Here is a 21,493-nt window from a genome sequence, read left to right on the forward strand (position 1 = left end):
TACATGCCGTTTCCTACAAAGGAATCTTGGAAAGAATTGTAGAATAAGCTATTGGGGTTAATATTTCTGAGCAAAATTCAAAGTGGTCCACTGGCTCTCTCCTCCTTCCCTTGAAAAGCAATCGCGTACAAGCTGTGACCAAATGGTTTTGTATTTGTTTAAGGGTTTTGAAGAACTAATCTTTTACTAATCAATTAAGAACAGAAGTACACGAAACTACTCAAACTATGCTAGGTTGTATGGTATTCCCAAAACCATTATATTCTTAAATGGAGGTGATGAATATGGTACGTTGTACGTAATTTAGTATAGATTTTGGGCATAAGGAGAACTGAATATATGATGAATTATGATTTTGCTATATATGTTTTACGACCCATTTGCGTTCTTCCATCCCATAGCTTAAGACTAAACAGTTCTGATCATATAGCTGATCTTAGCCTATTCGTCGTGTATCACGTTAGAAATTATTGACAAGATGATCCAATTCTGTTTGTTTAATTTTAGTCAAGATATGTAATTATTGTGTCCCCATATATCATCTATAATTTCATTATATACACGGATAATATAAGTAATTAATCAATGTAAAAAATGAGTAACGCGATTTTCTCACATTTCAAATAAATACAATGCACATAAACCTGATATCATATGGTTTATATTGATACGAATTCTAATGTAGGAGAAATGGAGTTTCGATATCCTCAGAGAATATCAAATTGCAGGTGATTAAAATTATGATAAAAGGTAAGGAAAATTTAATTTATTCGACTTTACACAAAGTCATGAGTAAATTGGAATCAAACATGTTGCACGCACGTGTCAAGTTTCGAGCTAAATATAGATAGAAATTATACTGTTTTTTTTTTTTTGTTCTCCTTTATTGTTTAGGGAGTTGGCGAAAGGGATTAAAATCATTCAATTATTAGAACACAGTTTTTGTTTCTGTACAGTAAAGCTGGTTTTTTTTTTTAAAATAATTACTGAAATATTTATATTTAATCAAATATGAACAAATAATTTTCAAAGTTAGGTAAGATATGAAGATGTAAATGCAATGATTAGAGAAGAAAATGTTTTTGAAACTTATGATTCATTCGGGGCCATGGACATTCACCTTCTAATCATTTTCATAAACCCAGTTGAAGATTATTACTGCAAATTCTAACAAGTAATCAATCTTTTTATAAAACTTTTGCAAATAATATCACACAGAAGAATTCTATTTATTGAGTAGGGTTAAAAAGACAATAGAAATTTGGAGAGAGAGAGGATGAGAATGGAGTTCTTAGGAAAAGCGGAGCTGGGGGAGTTGAGCTGGGTAATAAAGGAATAGTGGATGGCTAGAGATGTGGACGCGTAGTCCACGTAGGACGGTGGTGGTCGGCCGTAGTCACCAATCATGCGGCGGACCGCATCATTGAACTCATTAAACATCTCCAATTGCGGTCCCTACCACCATCGAAAACCTTCACTCTCAAAGCTGGGGCGGTGAGCCAAAGAGAAACTATATAAAAATATCTTAAATTTATAATCAATAATAACTTTGTACACAAATATATGAGAAAAAAAAAAAATGTGGAGATAAACGGAGTTTGCGTAACCAGCAAAAGGAGATCCTTGGGGGTCCCTATTAGGATCTTAACTCTTTTGACATCGACCCTTCTCCAAACTCTCTCTCTCTCTCTCTCTCTCTCTCTCTCTCTCTCTCTCTCTCTCTCTCTCTCAGAGCTGTGAATGAATCTAAAGAATAAATATTAACAGCTTACCAATTTGTTTAGGTATTTTAATTTGTGTTTAATGGCGGTTGGTGAAGATAAACCATCCATTTATATCTACTCTTATTTTTTTATGTTTTTTTTTTTTTTTAACTCAAAACTCTTCAGCTTCACTCTTCTCTTTATCTTTACTACTATAGCAATTACCAAAGACATTAAAGGTGTGAAACAGAAGCTTCTTCCAAGGGACAAAAACTATGATTGCTCCCTCGTAGGTACTAATTCTAACACTTGCATTGACGGGAAATTAAATATTTATACTTTTCTAGACCCTCATCACATCTTCACTAAGGAAAGTAGCTATTTAGACCCCATTTGACGAAATTGTTTCAGTACCTTATCTCTGGATTTGTGGAGAGTAAAAAAGTTCAGTTTTAATTAATTACTATGGTAATTTGTCGTTCTCTGGGTTGATGATTGATCATCATGCGAATTAGAGTGGACATCCTGTGGCTAATTCATACATCATCATATTAATTTTAAAAGTTAGTGGTATATACTCTTTCTCAAATGGTTGAATAATATTGTAACCCTGGCATTATGCTAGAATCATCAAAAGCAGAAAACCTCAAGTATTGGAATTTCAATTACTTCACTACACTTGGTGTCTCAGCGAAGGATAACTGAAAGGCAATTATCAAAATAAAGCCATCAAAGAAACCCTCCATTTTGAAGTTTTTCACTGGTATATTTTTGTACGTGCAACATGTTCATTGGCTTTGTCATCTGAAAGGTATAAACCACGTGGAATTGAACGACTTGATCGTAGAGGATCTGAAGAATATTATGATTTAGATGGATCCGTATTTGAACAGGAAGTCTGAAGGAAGACGAATGGGCCATTGATTAAGAAAGAATGGGGAAATAAATAGATGGCATGATAGTCACTGGTGAGCTAAGGGATCGTGCAGCAACAGGTGAATGAATGGATGGTGGTTTTTAAAGGGTAATTGGTAATTCCTACTACTGATCTCTGTCTCTGCCCCGTGTTCTTGAGAGCTCTCTCTATAAGTGGGGGGTCCAATTCTAATTGATGATTACGCGTATGAATTGACAAGTTAGATCTGTTTGCTTGCTTGCCTTGCACAGACATTCCTCTTTTTGTTTTAGATACAAACTTTGCCTTGATCATGAGTGTGTTGTTTGTCAAAAAGGATGGTTCTTGGGGTGGCATTACTTTTTATGTTTTTTCTTTTTTCTTTTTTCTTTTTCCTAGTCAAGTTACTTTCTTATTCAACTTCGATTGCCCCTGTCACGTCTCATAAATGACACAAACCCAATTTGTAGTATGTCCATTATTAGTGTTTCTGCTCTTAAAATCTTGAAATTACTGCATATGTGGAACAATAAAACTAAAATGAAACGCGGATATGCAGAAGCATTAAGCTAAAACTGTCGAATGGGATTTGAATGCCTCACCAAAATCAAAATATTTATGGTTTTTCACAAGCATTAAGTAAATATAGAACATGATCAGGTCGGTTGAAATTGAATTATTGTATAGATCATTGCATAATAATGGATTCTCCATGAAGTTTTCTGGTCATTATTAAGAATGATAGTGAGAATATTGTTAATATTTTTGCCATTTGATCTAGAGTATGTTAGCTATATAGAGAATTAAAATGGAGTAATCACAAAAGCTAAATGAAAACCACCAATATATAAATAAAATGATTGCATTTTGGATGGGGTGTAGTCCACATATCCACGGATAATTATTTCTAAGTAATGCTTCTATTTCTATAGATTTGCTTTGGGGACCTATTATTTAATTGACTTGAATGAATGATAACTAAAATGAACGTGTGGCTGAATACTTGTATTAGAAGACGCTAACATTTTCTCAAAGTGAAAATGAGTTTGATAATCTGCAGTTCATCATAACAACAGTACCACACAGTAAGTAAAGCACAATCGATGATGGGGAAATTTACTTAAGACTTTGGGAACGAAAGCAAATTGAATCATGTAAACTGATGTCTTTTTACCTAAAACTTAATCACATTGTTTTGAAGATTAAGTTAAGCATTTGCATGTTCATTAAAGCATGCATTAATTAAATTACTTGTTGCCATGTAATTTGATCTGACTTTGAAGTTCATAGTAAAAAAAAAATTAGAAGATAAAGTAAATTAAGTCCAATAACTTATGGCAATCTATTATAAACCACTTAACCTTCATTGTAATAATGTGATTGCTTGTATAATTTGCATCCTTTTTCGCAAAGCAATTGCTTGTAGCAAAATGATTCTTTGTTTTACTCTCCATTACATCAGTCTGCAATGAGATATTTGATATGAATACCAGATGCTGCATGGTTAATTTCAATTCAATCATTTGGTAAAGAATGAAAGAAGCAAAAATAGAAGCTAGCTAGTTCAATAGTGTTGGAAGATGATAAAGACAATTAGGTTTTTTTATTTTTTTTAACGACGGGGGGTTTTTGGGTTAGCTTATGCACACCTTAACTAATCTTCCGAGACCTTGAAACTATCAACTGGGTAAGAACTTTAGTAGCTACCCCTATTAGCAACTGAGAATGGATTTAAACTCATAACCTCTTTAGTAATATATCCAAGAGTCCTTATTGAACATAATTAGGCTTCTTGATTCGTAGATCCTAGGTTGGTGTGAAAAAATTCAATACCAAATTACCAAAGCAAAACAAAATGATGTCCTCAGAATTATATACAATAAAAATAGACTAACAAACCCTTCTCACTAATTTTTTTCTCACAATCACGACGTGTCAACTCGCAATTGGTTAGTTCGTAATTGGTTAGGCAGGACTCATTACAAATTGACCAATTACGAGCTGTGACATGTTATATTTGTGAGAGAAAATTAGTGAGAAATATTTGTCAATATAGTATTACCCAATTATATATGGAGCGAACCCATGACTCAACATTGACATTGAGAAAGATCAGCCCATGGGCTTATCTCCTTAGTTAAACGTAAATGAATTACTCAAAATTGGATCTTACTTAAGCCCAAGCCCAAGCCCAAGCCCAAGCCATTGTAAGAAGAAACAGAATCTATGTGGCCCACTACACGTTTCCCATGTGCTGTCTTCTTCCGTATGAAACTTCCTCCAGTATTTCCCGTCTTCTTCTCCAATCCTGTTCCCCCACCAAAAGAAAAAATCCTCACTTTTGCAAATCTCTCCATAACCTAACAATTAACAAAAGAAAAAAAATGTCAACCACGTTCAGCGGAGATGAAACGGCACCGTTTTTTGGCTTCCTTGGCGCCGCAGCTGCCCTTGTTTTCTCATGTATAATCCTTTACCCTGAATCCACACTCTTTATTAATTTCGTTGTTGTTTCGAGAAACAATAAAATGAAATGAAATGAATGATTTCAGGTATGGGAGCAGCGTATGGAACGGCAAAGAGTGGAGTGGGCGTGGCATCAATGGGAGTGATGAGACCAGAGCTGGTAATGAAATCGATAGTGCCAGTTGTTATGGCTGGAGTTTTAGGTATTTATGGTTTAATTATTGCGGTTATTATTAGTACTGGTATTAACCCGAAGGCCAAATCCTATTACCTTTTTGATGGCTACGCTCATTTGTCTTCGGGTCTCGCTTGTGGTCTCGCTGGCCTCTCTGCTGGCATGGCTATCGGTATTGTTGGTGATGCCGGGGTTAGGTATTTACTATTCCCTTTATTATTTATTTATGTTGTAATATTTTCATTGCAAATCAAAGTTAGATTGAATTCTATTACCCAATTTCATGCTGCTAACATCAATTGTTGATCATACTTGCGTGTATTTCATTCTCTAAGCTATATAAGTGTCTATCTTTAGCTAAAAATTAGCAAATTTATTGATTTCGGATTCATAAACAGAGTTGTTGTGGCTTTGCATTCATTGAATTGCTTACTACTTCAAGTGATCAACCTTAAACTAATGTTTCTTTGGCGATTCTTTAATGGGATCCTAGGATGAAGATATTGAAATGGTGAATTGTTCTAGTCAAGAAAAACGGAATCTTAATTACTTGATTATTGCTGTTGTTGTATAATTTATGTTGTATTTTGACATGGCTGATCTGTCTTACAATTGCTTAAGGCATTACAATAGTCATTTTATCAAGTTATTCTTGGATTTGCCACTGGCAATAGTTGGCTTATTTTAGCCTGGGTTACCTATTAACTGCTTTAGTTCCATCATGTTTAGTTAGATTATCAGTTTGGTTTTGTATGTCTTTCCATCAAAAGAATTTGCTCTCTGAAATTAGATTGCATTTTTTTTTTTTTTTTTTTTTTTTTTTTTTGTTAGGGCTAATGCACAGCAGCCAAAGCTTTTGTGGAATGATTCTTATTCTCATATTTGCTGAGGCATTGGCATTGTATGGCCTCATTGTTGGCATATCTTGTCATCCCGAGCTGGCCAATCCAGAGAGAATAGCTTGATCGAATGGGTTGTTGGCATTACGAGGTGGGTGATGTTTAGAACAACATATGAAGCATGCAATCGAGTGTTTTGTATAATTAGGAGCAAGTTTTTTCCTTGAAATAAGCTTGCTAAGTGGTTCTCTTATGATTTTCTGTATTTTACTGTGACTTCAGATTTCTGTTAAAACCACATTGATAAAACCACTGCTGCATATTATTTGTCCTCTTTGGTAGAAATTTTTTTCTTTCTGATTTCATACTATGATTTAACCATATCTATATTTTCCGTATGATCGACACGACAATCTTTTCAAAGAATGAATAAAAAAGTAGATATTGATGATTCATGTGTATCACAGAAACTTGATGCATAATCAGATCCTTATAAGAAAAGTACATAATAATTCTCAGTACAAAGCCAAGTTTGGCTAGTAATTAAACATATAAATTAAACATGAAAAACACTTCAAAATCTTTTGCTTATCAATGAATACTAAATGCATATTAAATTATTTACAAAGTCACTACAGTCCAGTTCAATTCAATGGTTGGTTTTGAATTTTCTAGTTATCAACCCTAAATTTCTCAAATTAACTAATCATAGATACACTGATACTAAAGCAAGTAAAATCTGCAGATTCTCAAATCTATACAAAAAAGGCAACTAAAGAAAGAAAACATAAAACTATTCATACTCATCATCATCAAACATATAACTATTCATATTCATCATCAAACATATAAATATACATATTCCAAAAGGGTAATACTACATTTATAACTGAATTCACAAACTTTCTCTCACAATCCCGACTTGGCTGCTTGCAAATGAGTTTTGTCCATTTGGAGCTGATCAATTAGCTACCACGTCGGGGTTGTGAGAGAACGTTTGTAAATTGGGTGGAGTTAATCTTATCCTTCCAAAAACCCAAATAATGACATTGAAACATCTCCAAGATCTTGTCCTTGAACAAGAACCTTCTACACAATATTTTGCTTCATAAATCTCTTGTCCTAAAAGGGACCCTGTCTCCAAAAGCAAAAGTAGGCAATCTCATAACTGCCTTGAGACAATTCTGCAAACACGAGAGAGGAAGGGATTGGCAACAACTAGGAGTCTCTCATGAGTAAGCTGTGCTTATATGAGAACTGAACAAAATCAATGGCATAAATATAGTAAGAAAAAAAAAACATATGGCAATAAGAGCAACAGTCCCATACAAAGAGTTGTAACCCAGATATGGCCAATAATGTTTGTTTCCAAGCAAAAGGAAGGTAAGCTTCATTAACTTCCCTTCAAGTTTGGACCAATTAAAATAGAAACCCCTTGGTCAGAAAATAGTCATAGACCTCCCTTGAAGAAGAAATTTCCTATAATTTACAAACTTCATGAGAGTTCCTATATCAATTTTAAGAAGACTATTTCTACCTGTAATCAGCCTCAATCACAAAACCATAGATCAACTACAGTAAACAACAATTAGGTACAAAAAAGCATTCTTTAGAGTTAAAATCTTCCTAAACACCATATAGAATGAACTAAAACTTGAGATCATTAACATAATCTCTCCCATACCTGGAAAAAATACTTTGCCGAAAAACTAAAGGAAAATTTATGAACACAGTCTACATGAGATGCAAGCCATCGACAGGTTCTGGAATTGAAAAATCCACCAGATTTCCATCTATTAAGAAGTTCAAATGTTTGACACCGAATAAGGAGGATGAAAATTTGTCCCAATTAAAGTTTCCAAGAAGTTGAATACGCTTAATGAAAAATTGAGTTCATAACCATCAATGTAAAGCTCAGTTTTTTACAAGGCCACGCCCACAGCATTTGAAGTAAAGGATATTACCGGGGACCCCTAAATTTGAATATACTTAAATTAGGTGTCTCAAGCTTTACTTCAACCCGAGGAACCAAAAAAGATCCATAGATGACCAATTCCTTAAGACTAGGACTTGAAATTTTGATTCACCTTAACTTACAACAATTAGTTATGCTTTAAGTACTGGAGGAGTGAAAATTCTGAATTACATTGCATAATGAATCATCCATTGTTGAAAGCTTCGATAATATTAAGCATTTCAAATTCTTACATTAGGCTACATCGATCTGACATGCTTAATTTCAGTTATTGTCACTGAGTGAACATTCAATGCTTTGATCTCCACCTTTTCAAGTTCATCATTGTTACTACCTTTAGATGAATCAACGTTAGATACTCAATCAAAGGGCACATAGCAACGAGACTCTCAATCATTTGATTATCTGCATAAACCTCCTCCAAACCACATTTCCTCAAAACTAACACATCTAAGGATTCCGCAAAATAAACAATTTGACGTAAACTGGAAATCGAAGTTTAAGCTCTTGACGTTACTTCCAGTTGCATTGCAAACACATTGATCTACCAACACTGTAAATTCTGGAACCAACCAAAAAGATGAAGACATCGAAATTGTAAGCTACCTTGTACTTATCCTCTCCATCTGATGGTACAGTAAACCTTGTTCCCAATTCTTCAACACCTCTTTCCATCTTCTAGAAAATGCACTAGTTCGAAAAACTTGTTTCAATGACAAAATATGGTGCAATATTGAATCCGGTAATACTGATATTCTGTCCATCTTATCAGTTCTCTTTATCACATCACAGCCCCTGTAGAACAAAAAAAAAATTAAGAAATCCTATTAGAAGACTATTAGTTTCAATAATTCTTAGGTTGAATACATTTAAACACTAAAGAGGTTCAGTTAAGAAGGTCTCCACAAGCAAAAACTAAAAAAAGTTATCCAGGAAGCAATCCAGTAGTATCCCTAGATGATAAATCTCAAGAAAATCAAATGCCTGTAAATAAGAACAGTTGACAAAGTTTAAATGGAAATCAATGTCTGGAACTAGGATGCTTTACACTGCACCTTCAATAGCGAAAGAGAGTTCAACAAGGTGAAATCGTCGATAAGATACTGAATATCGTGAATATCTTTGAAATGAGATAACCAGTCCGGATCTCATCCACGTTTTTCATGTATAAGTAATTTAGAGATTGTGAATTTTAAGCATGGAGATGTGAATTAGTCTAATTATTTTACTGTCAAAAGTACTAATTGAAGAGAAAAAAAGGTGTTGATATATCTACTTTGAATATAAGATGGATGCAACTGAAATTTATCATTAAACTCAATAAACATTGGCAATTCAACATGTATAAATTCTTAAAGATCCCTTAAGTACTTGAAACTTGCACAAATGTCCCTCCTCCAAGTCCCTTCATCACACTCGGACCACTTCCCTCCTCTTCTTGGCCCCAAAACTTTCATCTCTCCGACCAACATGTCAAACCCAATAGAATCCACTTCCCAAAATGTCTTGCGTTTCCTTTGACCATATTTACCAGATTTAAAAGAGAATGATTTATTAATTTCGGACTGCTTCCGCTTGTAAACGACGCTGGTCCAAAACCGAACCACAATTTATCCAGCCTTCTGGTTTTAGAATGGTAGTGGAATCCAAGGCGGGAGAGAATAGTAAGTGCATAAGAGGGCAAGGTTTTGATTTGGAATAGCTCTTTTTTTTTTTAAATGAACAGAGGTGTTCAGGCCAGTTTACGCGTACCTCAATTAATCTCTCGTTTATTTCACAATTTTTCCCCTATCTTATTTCTATCATATCCAAAATACACATTTGTTTCCCTATTCTGAAAATATTATCATATTTTATTCAATTATTTTAATCCCCCTAGATCTGTTAATTTAACTAAACACCCCAAAAAAATTTCGAAATTAACAAAAACACCCCACCAACCCACATTTGCTAGATTCTAGCCAATATCGCTGGAAGATGGTTGGAATCTGGTATAATGACGCACTACCGGCTGGATCTGGCCGATAGTGCATCGATCTAGCCTTTTTCAACCAGATCTGGCCGATAGTGCGTCGATCTAGCTTTTTTCAACCAGATCCATCGTGGATCTGGCCGAAAAATACCAAATCTACAACAAAAAATCTGGCCGACTGCAAGATCTTTGGTCGTAGCTAGTCATTAACGACAGCAAAGATATAGCCATCGTTGACGACCAAACGCGACCAAATCTAGCCGTTAATGGATCTAGCCATAAAAGGCCATATCGGCACACAACCGGCCATATCTAGTCGATTGTGTTTCGATACGGTGACTTCGACCATCCTCCGACGGTGGTGGTCGGCTATCGATATTTAATGGGTGGGTGAGAGTATTTTTGTTAATTTTTAATGTTTTATTACAGGGGTGTTTAGTAAATTAACAAACCTATGAGATCTTTTTATTAATTTTTAAATCTTACCTCATAATCACCACCAAATTTTATTTTTTTCAAAATATTATTCTAAAAAGTATCAAAATAATGAACCAAGTGCACTCTAAAACTACCGATTAGATAAGAATTCTAATAATTATCCTTATTAGCAATTGAAGATGGACTCAAACTTATGATCTAAGAGTTTCCTAGTAGGTGAAGTGTCAAAGCTTTCAACACGCTAATTATGCATGCTTGTTTAAAGTTTAGGGTGCAAATGGAATAATTGGGAATAATTGACTAATTGTCATTACATTTCATTTTAAATTTAGCCGAAATGGATCAATCAACTTTTAATTCTTGTCTCATTTATCATTTGAATTTTTTCTTTTGTGGCGTGGTTTTGTTGAAACATATTGGCTCTGCGTTCAATAAGCTATCTATTCCACATGGGTTTGAAAGCTTCTGACACTTCACCAACTACTACTTTTATTTGAAGTTGAAGCCTGTAATTTTTGACCTAACCCCGGCAACTACTCCCAAATTCAATCTCAAAAGTTAAAGCCTTGCTTAGTTGCTTTGTTTTTGGAAATGAATGACTAAGTAAATATGATTTGAGCAATGCTAGGTCTAGAGTCCAATCTTATAATTTTTAACATGATAGATTATCATCGATTAATTCACAAAATAGATCTTGTCTACTTGTATAAGTTATCTGTCCATTTATAAATTAACCAAATAAAAAAGTGTTATGTCAAAAATTGTAAGAGAAAATTATCAAATTAAGTTGTAAATCTAGCATTACTCATTTAATTTATTATAAGAAAAAATGTCTTACATGGGTTTTTAAGTTCAAGTTCATTCAATCACTAATAAGAGTGATTGGGGGTGTTTGTTTAAGCGTATAAGCTGATCAAACTTGCTTATAAGCTCTAAAATTAAGCTGACCTGTTTATTTATAATTTTTTTGAGCTTATTAGTTGAGCTTATAAGCTAAAAAAAATAAGTTGGGAGGGGGGGTAGGTACTTTTTTTTTTTTTGCTTATAAGTACTTTGCTTATAAGCTAGTTTGACCAAGTATATTACCACATTATCCTTGTTTAATTTTAAAATTCCATAGTATGTCCTTGTTTAATATAGTATATTTTTTAGTAATTTTATAATAAAATATACTTATAAACCACATTTTATCAAACACGTCAATTACTTATCAGTCACTTATAAATACTTTAACCAAACACGTAATTGCTTAAAATTTTAAATGCTTATAAGTTAATTTTAACTTATAAACAATTGTTGCTTATAAACTAATTTTCATAAGCTCAGATAAACACCCTCATTATTAAAGAGATTTATCCAATTATTTACAGTAAGAGCCCCAAAAAAACTAATTAAAATATGTATAAACTACCTCAAATACCTCCTTTAAAAAAAAATAAAAAAATAAAAAAATAAAAAAACCTCTCCCACTTGACAATAAATAGACAGTAGCAACCAAATTATAATTCTATATTTAGTTTTTGGCGTGATGTTGCATCGAAGAAAATGAGTAAACCAATATATATTATAAATACGAGACTTGATTACTTAACGGTCACTGCTTGGGATTTCGATACATAAAAAATTATTCAATTCTCAATGCTATAATATAATATATTTGAATTCTTTATTTCCTGCTGCCACATGGTGTGTAAGGCAATAAAAGAGACTGTAAATAAATAACACACACAGATATCTAGAAATGAAATCAAATCAAATCAAAACATAAAGTTGGTTCTTCGTCTGTACTACCACCAAAAGACACATTAGATGACAAACCAAAATCAGATCATGCAAATTCAATTCCAACAAATTAATTTAATAACTTACATGACCCCACCAAATTTTTCAAAAGCAATTGAGTTTGGTGAGACATCAATTTTCCACTATGTCGCTGTACCAGTGCAGTGGGACTCCAATTTTTTATTCTTCTTCTTCTTCTTCCACTCCTCAGTTCCCTTCATAAAAAAATTAGGGCAACTGAGGATTCCATGTGGCGCCCCCAGAGTACAACAACACATTAAAGCTATACACCACTGAGTTCGTCAAGCTCGATGCTCAGTCGTTGGAAGACGACAAGTAATTTTCTATTTTGCCACGGTGTACCACCTCGGACCCCACAACATTAACGGCTACATTTTTTACTACTGCCACGTGACTAAACCAGACCAAGACTGATTTGGCGGGAAAGAGCCTGTGGATCCCACCCTCGGGCATCTCCATTCTCCACTCCAACTGCGCCCATCTAAATCGTTGACCGTAAGAGTTTTATAATTTTTTACTCTCCGGTCTCCAGGCCGGCATCAAAAAACACAGAAAAACGACAATGGCAATAAAAAAAAAAGAAGGATAAAATAAAGGACACTCGGGAACCTACTGTTACATTCTAAAATTAAAAAAAAAAAAAAAAAAAATGGTTAATGCCTTGCAACAAAATTTTATGAAATTACGCGGGTGAAGGTTGAGAGGTTGGATCGGCTGATGAGGGAATATCAGGACCAACACGACAACCTTCTAACATGAACACAATGTCGGACATAGTGGGTCGATCAAGAGGGTCTGGTGCTGTACACAGTAACCCCACTTTAACTCCAAGCAAGAATTCTTCCCATTCGGACGATTCAGGGTCAAGCTCAAGCAAGCCTGGCTCTAGTAGTTCTGTGATTTGGCCCTTTTGTAGTTGCTTCTTCACCCATTTTACTATATCCTCATCTTGTGTGAACATCAGTGGCCTTTTTCCAGTTAGTAGCTCAAGCAACACTATACCAAAACTGTAGACATCTGATTCTTTTGTGGTTTCTCCTGTTAGTACTGCTTCTGGAGAGACATAACCCAATGTGCCAACGGATGTCGTAGAACTGGAAGCTTCTGCTGGGGTTGGGACTGTAAGACGGTCTAGCCCAAAATCAGATAAATGAGCTTCAAAATCAGCGTCGAAGAGAACATTTTGTGGTTTCAAATCACCGTGGACCATGTTGGATGTGTGTAGGAAGGATAGGCCACGAGCAATGCCTAGAGCTATCAAATGGCGCATTGGCCAATTCAAGACATGGCCATCCTGGTGTGATGCTTCTTGGAGGAGAGTTGCGAGATTTCCGTTGGGCATGTAGTCAAAAACTAGAAGCCTTAAATCAGGTGATCCCGCATAGTAGCCACGAAGCACTGTCAGATTTCGGTGCTTTACTTTGCCTAAGAATTCAGCTTCTTTTCTGAATATGTTTTCATCCAGCGATCCATCTGGTAGGCGGCGAATTGAGAGCACCGTCCCATCATTGTAGCAAGCCTTGAAAACAAGACCGTATCGAGTTCTGCTAAGTACATTTTCTTCATCAAATTGCCTTGTTGCTTCAGCAGTTTCTGCAAGTGTTATCTTGTTGTTAAACATAACCAGTTTTGGCCCTCCATTATCTGTGCTGCCACGACCCCCACTTGTTCTTGAGCTAGCTCTTGCCGGACTATGTTTCTTCTCTGCAGCTGCACCTTCTTTTAGCTTCTTGCGCCACCGCAAGAGGCTGAAAATATAGAAGCAACAACATAATGCCAAGAGGCTAGCACCACTTGCAACTATAACTATCAACATAATCAATCTCTTCCTCCTATTTTTATCAGTTATGTTCTCACATTTCCGGCCCAATGGCTTTCCACATAAATCTTGATTATTTGCAAACACTGAAGGATCGTTAAATCTGGAACCAAGCAATACTGGAATCTCACCATCTAAATTATTACTTGAGACATTGAAATATACAAGTCCAGATATCCTTGTAAGATTAGCTGGAATCTCTCCACTCAAGTTGTTACTTGAGAGATCCAGCACTGTGAGGTTTGATAAATTGGACAACGAGTCTGGTATGCTTCCTGAAAGATGATTGGCGTCCACTAACAAAGATTTTAACAAAGAGCATTTTGAGACTTCTTCTGGAAGTTCCCCAGTTAAATTGTTGATACCTAAATCAAGCACGTTCAAATTTGAAAGATGAGAGAGATCAGCTGGCATGTGGCCTGTCAAAGAATTTGACCGGAGCTCTAGGACTTCAAGATCAGAGCAATTGCCTAGCTCTGGAGGAATCAACCCAGAAATGCGATTATCAGACAATGACAGAACCACCAGTGAGTGAAGAAAACCAAAGGTCGCTGGAATTTCACCAAAGAACCCATTGAAAGATAAATTCAAATATCGCAAACCCATCAAACTACTAAACCCTTCAGGAACATCTCCAGATAACTTATTTTCTTGCAAAGCAATGACTTGCAGATTTGGCAGACCAGCAAGCTCAAATGGCAACTCACCAGACAGATTCTGCTTGCTCAAATCAAGAGTGGTTAACTTCAAAAGATTTCCCAAGCTAGCAGGCAATCGCCCTGAAAAAGCATTACCACTCAGATTAAAAACCATCAACCGACTCAAGTTTCCAATACTTGCTGGAATGTTACCAGAAAACTTGTTCTCACTGAGGTCCAACGTGGTCAAATTGCTCATTCCCATTAGCTCTTCCGGCAAGCTTCCACTCAAATTGTTGTGTCTCAAGTTTAAGGTCTCAAGCTCTGAAAGATTGTGAAAACTCCCTGGAAGTGAACCTGTGAAGAGATTTCCAGCAAGTGTTAGACTCTTTAACCCCCTTATATCACCCAAAAACACAGGAATCTCCCCTGAAAATTGATTCCCTTCAAGATTAAGAACACTTAACGAGCTACATTGCTCAATCTCAACTGGAATCACACCACTGAAAGAATTATTAGCCATCCTCAACTCCTCCAATCTTGACATTTTCCCAATCTCAGCAGGAATATTACCAGAAAACAAGTTACCCGAAACATCCAACATAGTCAAAGATGATATACGCGTTAACCACAATGGAAAACCCCCGCGAATCCGGTTCTGTTGAAGATCCACAACTTGCAAAACACTATAACAAGATCCCGTCTCAGGCCCAACCACGTCTGTAAACGCATTGAACCCTAACTGCAACATCTTAATCGATGGCGGATAAACCGAGACATTGCAAAACATTGACATTGGAACCTTCCCCGATAGCTTATTCTGTGAGAGCGAGACTACCTGAAGCTTAGGTAGAGCTCCAATCGCTGCGGGGATCACTCCCCCAAGTGCATTGCCTTGTGCACTCAAATGCACAAGCGATGAAAGGTTGGCTAATACTGACGGCAAAGTCCCTTCCAATAAATTAAAGTCCAGCCAAAGATACTGTAAATTTTGTAGTTCACCGAAACTCGCCGGAATCTCTCGAGAAAACTGATTATACGATAAATTAATCAGCTGAAGCTGAGATAAGTTAGCAATGGTCTCTGGTATCGAGCCAGAGAATGCATTTGATGAGAGATCTAAAAACTTGAGATTTCCTGGGAGATCGACAGCTATCTCTCCCGAGAGATGGTTTTGTGCAACGTTCAAGATTTCAAGGTTGGTGAGATTACCGATATTTGCAGGGAGGTTGCCGGAGAGTGAGTTGTACTGCAGGAACACAGCGCGAAGGAGCGTGCATTGCGAGAGCGAGGAAGGGATAGTCCCGTTGAAGAAGTTCGACCTTAGACTTAACTTCCGCAACATGCGCAACTTAGCAAGGTGGTCACTGAGTGGACCACCGAGTTGGAGCCGAGGTAACCTGAGCTCGCTGACTCGGTTGTCAGCGCAAGTAACTCCACGCCAGTCGCATGGAGCTGATGGACTAGACGAATCCCAGCCATTCAAAACTCCAAGTGGATCGAGGAGACTCAGCTTGAAGGAGGTCAAAGCTTCAATCTCAGCTAAGTTATCAGGGCTTCGGTCGACGGCGAACGTTAAAAACGGTGCGCAGAGCACCGTAAACAATAAAAAAAGGGGCAAAGCCATAAAGTAAGGACTAGCGTTTATTTGTTGGAGAGAGGAAATGAAAACGAGTTTAGACTTTAGACTAAAGAGGGAATGAGGAGTGGGTCAACAAGGGTAAGGGACAGTGCAGAGGGAGCGTATGTTATCAGAGAGAAGAACAGTGTGTTGTCTGGAGAAGAACAAAGAGGAGTTGATGCCATAAGTTGCGCCAGAGGTTGCGCAGTATTGTTGTTTTGCAGAGTGAGTGACAGCCACAGAGATTTTGAGTTGTTGAAGGGGGTGAGCCGGTGAGGCGTGGCTGTGGGTGTGGGTGTTTAGTGTTTAGTGTTTGCTTCCCCCAAAACCCTTTGAAGAAGCACTTTTCAAAACAGCATCTGGTGGGGGGCTGTCCGTTCTCGCTTTTTAGCCTTTTATGTTTAAGATTTGATACGTTATGATTTGGGTTGAATCATTGAGTCTTGTGTTATCTTATCTCTCCTCTCTTGTCCTTTTTTTTTTTTTAATTTTTATTACTTAATTTTAACTTTTGTCTTTTTTTATTTATTTTTTTAACCTATTTGGAAAATTAGCTGTTACCAAATTAAATGACAGCCTGTTATAACCATGGGAATTGGGATAGGTAAAAGCTATATCTGAGTGGTTCTAACTATTCAATTGCTTCAATTCAAGTAAATAAAAAGAGTCCTTTTTTTTACTGAAATTAAGCACTATATGGAGTAAAAAAGCTTCCCATATCTTTGACTTTGTTTGGCAGATTACTTTTCTACCGCCCGGCCCTTTTTCTTTTTACTGTTTGGTTCAATGGTCAAAATATAAAATGAGAGATTAGGGAAAAGTCCATCATCACAAACATTGGTTAAGTACACGAACTGGCCCATTAGATAAAGGGTAATCAATCAGGAAGGTGGGCCTGAGTGATGCAATCCTTATAATATATTGAAAAATTATGGAGAAATAAGGGAGGCGAGGAGGACACTAGGGTGGGTTTGTCTGACGGTTAAAGAAGTTTATTCTCTTTCTTGAGTCTTTAGGTTCAAACTTTGGGATTTACCACAATAATATTATGGTTTATTTGGTCCTTTAGATTTGTATGATGTTTAATGGACTCTAAAAATTAATTAAAATACGTGTAAGCTGGTTAAGACACTTCAGTCATCACACACATTGGTTAAGTACACGAACTGGCCCATTAAATAAAGGGTAATCAATCAGGAAGGTGGGCCTGAATGATGCAATCCTTATATTGAAAAATTATGGAGAAATAAGGGAGATAAGGAGGACACCCAGGGGTTGGTCTGATTATTAAAGAAATTTACTTTTTTTCTTGAGTCTTTAGGTTCAAACCTTGGGATTTACCATAATAATATTATAGTTTATTTGGTCTTTTGATCTTTTATGATTTTTAATTTACTTCAAAAATTATTTTAGTTATGTATAAACTGGTCAGTACACTTCATTTATCATAAAATACCAAATGGGAAATTTGAATAAATTTTTTGTTAGCGGGGGAAGGTTCAAATATATAAAGGAGGTGTAAAGAGAATTAAATAAGGGGGTGGGGGGGAGTTGAAAAAGATGGTGGGCTTTTTGCAGGTGAAATGATTAGTATTTACCCATTATTCACCATCATAACATGTCTGAGAGTAAATCATAGGTGCTTACTACCAGCCTATCAACAAAGGACCCACTTAACCCTATTGCTTTGCACCTCCATCACCAAAAACCCCTTTTCCTATTTGTACCATGCAGTGGGACTCCAAATTTTTATTCTTCTTCTTCCACTCCTCAATTCCCTTCATAAAAAACTTAGGGCAACTGAGGATTCCACTGTGGCGCCCCCAGAGTACAACAACACATAAAGTAACACTACTGAGTTCGTCAAGCTCGATGCTCAGTCGTGGAAGACGACAATAATTTGCTATTTTGCCACGGTGTACACCTCGGACCCCACACATTAACGGCTACATTTTTTACTACTGCCACGTGACTAAACCAACCAAGACTGATTGGCGGGAAAGAGCTGGGATCCCACCCTCGGGCATCTCCATTCTCCACTCCACTGCGCCCATCTAAATCGTTGACCGTAAGAGTTTTATAATTTTTTACTCCTCTCCGGTCTCCGGCCGGCATCAAAAACAACAAAAAACACAATGGCAAAAAAAAAAAGAGGATAAATAAGGACACTCGGGAACCTACTGTTACATTCTAAATTAAAAAAAAAAAAAAAAAAAAATGGTTAATGCCTTGCAACAAAATTTATGAAATTACGCGGGTGAAGGTTGAGAGGTTGGATCGGCTGATGAGGAATATCAGGACCAACACGACCACTTCTAACATGACACAAATGTCGGACATAGTGGGTCGTCAGAGGGTCTGGTGCTGTACACAGTAACCCCACTTTACTCCAAGCAAGAATTCTTCCATTCGGACGATTCAGGGTCAAGCTCAAGCAAGCCTGGCTCTAGTAGTTCTGTGATTTGGCCCTTTGTAGTTGCTTCTTCACCATTTTACTATATCCTCATCTTGCGTAACACAGTGGCCTTTTTCCAGTTAGTAGCTCAAGCAGCACTATACCAAAACTGTAGACATCTGATTCTTTTGTGGTTTCTCCTGTTATACTGCTTCTGGAGAGACATAACCCAATGTGCCAACGGATGTCGTAGAACTGGAAGCTTCTGCTGGGGTTGGGACGGTAAGACGGTCTAGCCCAAAATCAGATAAATGGCTTCAAAATCACGGTCGAAGAGAACATTCTGTGGTTTCAAATCACCGTGGACCATTTGGATGTGTGTAGGAAGGATAGGCCCGAGCAATGCCTAGAGCTATCAAATGGCGCATTGGCCAATTCAAGACATGGCCATCCTGTTGTGATGCTTCTTGGAGGAGAGTTGCGAGATTTCCGTTGGGCATGTAGTCAAAAACTAGAAGCCTTAAATCAGGTATCCCGCTAGTAGCCACGAAGCACTGTCAGATTTCGTGCTTTACTTTGCCTAAGAATTCAGCTTCTTTTCTGAATATGTTTTCATCCAGCGATCCATCTGGTAGGCGGCGAATTGAGAGCACCTCCCATCATTGTAGCAAGCCTTGAAAACAAGACCTATCGAGTTCTGCTAAGTACATTTTCTTCATCAAATTGCCTTGTTGCTTCAGCGTTTCTGCAAGTGTTATCTTGTTGTTAACATAACCAGTTTTGGCCCTCCATTATCTGCTGCCACGACCCCCACTTGTTCTTGAGCTAGCTCTTGCCGGACTATGTTTTTCTCTGCAGCTGCACCTTCTTTTACTTCTTGCGCCACCGCAAGAGGCTGAAAATATAGAAGCAACACATAATGCCAAGAGGCTAGCACCACTTGCAACTAACTATCAACATAATCTCTCTTCCTCCTATTTTTATCAGTTTATTTCTCACATTTCCGCCCCATGGCTTTCCACATAAATCTTGATTATTGCAAACGCTGAAGGATCGTTAAATCTGGAACCAAGCATACTGGAATCTCACCATCTAAATTATTACTTGAACATTGAAATATACAAGTCCAGATATCCTTGTAAATTAGCTGGAATCTCTCCACTCAAGTTGTTACTTGAGAGATCCACACTGTGAGGTTTGATAAATTGGACAACGAGTCTGGTATGCTTCCTGAAAGATGATTGCGTCCACTAACAAGGATTTAACAAGAGCATTTTGAGACTTCTTCTGGAAGTTCCCCAGTTAAATTGTTGATACCTAAATCAGCACGTTCAAATTTGAAAGATGAGAGAGATCACTGGCATGTGGCCTGTCAAAGAATTTGACCGGAGCTCTAGAACTTCAAGATCAGAGCAATTGCCAAGCTCTGGGAATCAACTCAGAAATGCGATTATCAGACATGACAGAACCACCAGTGAGTGAAAAAACCAAAGGTCCCGGAATTTCACCAAAGAACCCATTGAAAGATAAATTCAAATATCGCAAACCCATCAAACTACTAAACCCTTCAGGAACATCTCCATAACTTTTTTCTTGCAAAGCAATGACTTGCAGATTTGGCAACCAGCAAGCTCAAATGGCACACTCACCAGACAGATTCTGCTTGCTCAAATCAAGAGTGGTTAACTTCAAAAGATTTCCCAAGCTAGCAGGCAATCGCCCTGAAAAAGCATTACCACTAGTTAAAAAACCATCAACCGACTCAAGTTTCCAATACTTGCTGGAATGTTACCAGAAAACTTGTTCTCACTGAGGTCCAAGGTGGTCAAATTGCTCATTCCCATTAGCTCTTCCGGCAAGCTTCCACTCAAATTTGTGTCTCAAGTTTAAGGTCTCAGCTCCGAAAGATTGTGAAAACTCCCTGGAAGTGAACCTGTGAAGAGATTTCCAGCAAGTGTTAGACCTTTAACCCCCTTATATCACCCAAAAACACAGGAATCTCCCTGAAAATTGATTCCCTTCAAGATTAAGAACACTTAACGAGCTACATTGCTCAACTCAACTGGAATCACACCACTGAAAGAATTATTAGCCATCCTCAACTCCTCCAATCTTGACATTTTCCCAATCTCAGCAGGAATATTACCAGAAAACAAGTTACCCGAAACATCCAACATAGTCAAAGATGTATACGCGTTAACCAAATGAAAACCCCCGCGAATCCGGTTCTGTTGAAGATCCACAACTTGCAAAACACTATAACAAGATCCCGTCTCAGGCCCAACCACGTCTGTAAACGCATTGAACCCTAACTGCAACATCTTAATCGATGGCGAATAAACCGAGACATTGCAAAACATTGACATTGGAACCTTCCCCGATAGCTTATTCTGTGAGAGCGAGACTACCTGAGCTTAGGTTTTTTTGTTTGAATGATTAGGGGTGTTCAGACCAGTTTATGCATACCTCAATTAATCTCTTGTTTATTTCACAATTTTCCCCCTATCTTATTCCTATCCTATCCAAAATACACATTTATTTCTCTATTCTGAAAATATTATTATATTTTATTCAATTTTTAAATCCCCCTAGGTCTGTTAAATTAACTACACACTCCAAAAAAATTTAGAAATTAACAAAAACACCCCCATCAACCCACATTTTCCAGATTCCTGCCAATATCGCTGGAAGATGGCTAGAATCTAGTATAATGACGCACTACCAGCTGGATCTGGCCAGTAGTGCGTCGATCTA

At 37.0% G+C, this 21,493-nt stretch overlaps 2 protein-coding genes and 1 pseudogene across 2 annotated transcripts; 1 reads left to right on the forward strand and 2 right to left on the reverse strand.

The window, feature by feature from the left end:
- The first annotated feature begins 4,869 nt into the window (after nucleotides 1-4,869).
- Nucleotides 4,870-6,149, forward strand: LOC116133939 (V-type proton ATPase 16 kDa proteolipid subunit-like). The gene is made up of 3 exons (XM_031419603.1): nucleotides 4,870-5,061; nucleotides 5,151-5,436; nucleotides 6,071-6,149. Exons 1-3 carry the CDS (start codon nucleotides 4,983-4,985, stop codon nucleotides 6,126-6,128), a joined length of 423 nt encoding a protein of 140 aa, XP_031275463.1. The 5' UTR covers nucleotides 4,870-4,982; the 3' UTR covers nucleotides 6,129-6,149.
- A 6,245-nt stretch (nucleotides 6,150-12,394) lies between these two features.
- LOC116133890 (probable LRR receptor-like serine/threonine-protein kinase At4g36180) lies at nucleotides 12,395-16,470 on the reverse strand. The gene has a single exon (XM_031419557.1). It carries the CDS (start codon nucleotides 16,348-16,350, stop codon nucleotides 12,949-12,951), a length of 3,402 nt encoding a protein of 1,133 aa, XP_031275417.1. The 5' UTR covers nucleotides 16,351-16,470; the 3' UTR covers nucleotides 12,395-12,948.
- A 2,123-nt stretch (nucleotides 16,471-18,593) lies between these two features.
- LOC116133889 lies at nucleotides 18,594-20,584 on the reverse strand (annotated as a pseudogene).
- Nucleotides 20,585-21,493: the final 909 nt, after the last annotated feature.

This window comes from Pistacia vera, unplaced genomic scaffold, assembly GCF_008641045.1.
Source record: "Pistacia vera cultivar Batoury unplaced genomic scaffold, PisVer_v2 Contig277, whole genome shotgun sequence".
Taxonomy (NCBI): domain Eukaryota; kingdom Viridiplantae; phylum Streptophyta; class Magnoliopsida; order Sapindales; family Anacardiaceae; genus Pistacia; species Pistacia vera.

Bases quoted from the DNA above. Each gene is read 5' to 3' on its own strand.
- LOC116133939 (XM_031419603.1), top strand. From the start codon at position 4,983: ATGTCAACCACGTTCAGCGGAGATGAAACGGCACCGTTTTTTGGCTTC. The intron at 5,062-5,150 runs GTATAATCCTTT...GAATGATTTCAG, and splicing joins AGCTGCCCTTGTTTTCTCAT to GTATGGGAGCAGCGTATGGA. The intron at 5,437-6,070 runs GTATTTACTATT...TTTTTTTGTTAG, and splicing joins GTTGGTGATGCCGGGGTTAG to GGCTAATGCACAGCAGCCAA.
- LOC116133890 (XM_031419557.1), bottom strand. From the start codon at position 16,350: ATGGCTTTGCCCCTTTTTTTATTGTTTACGGTGCTCTGCGCACCGTTT.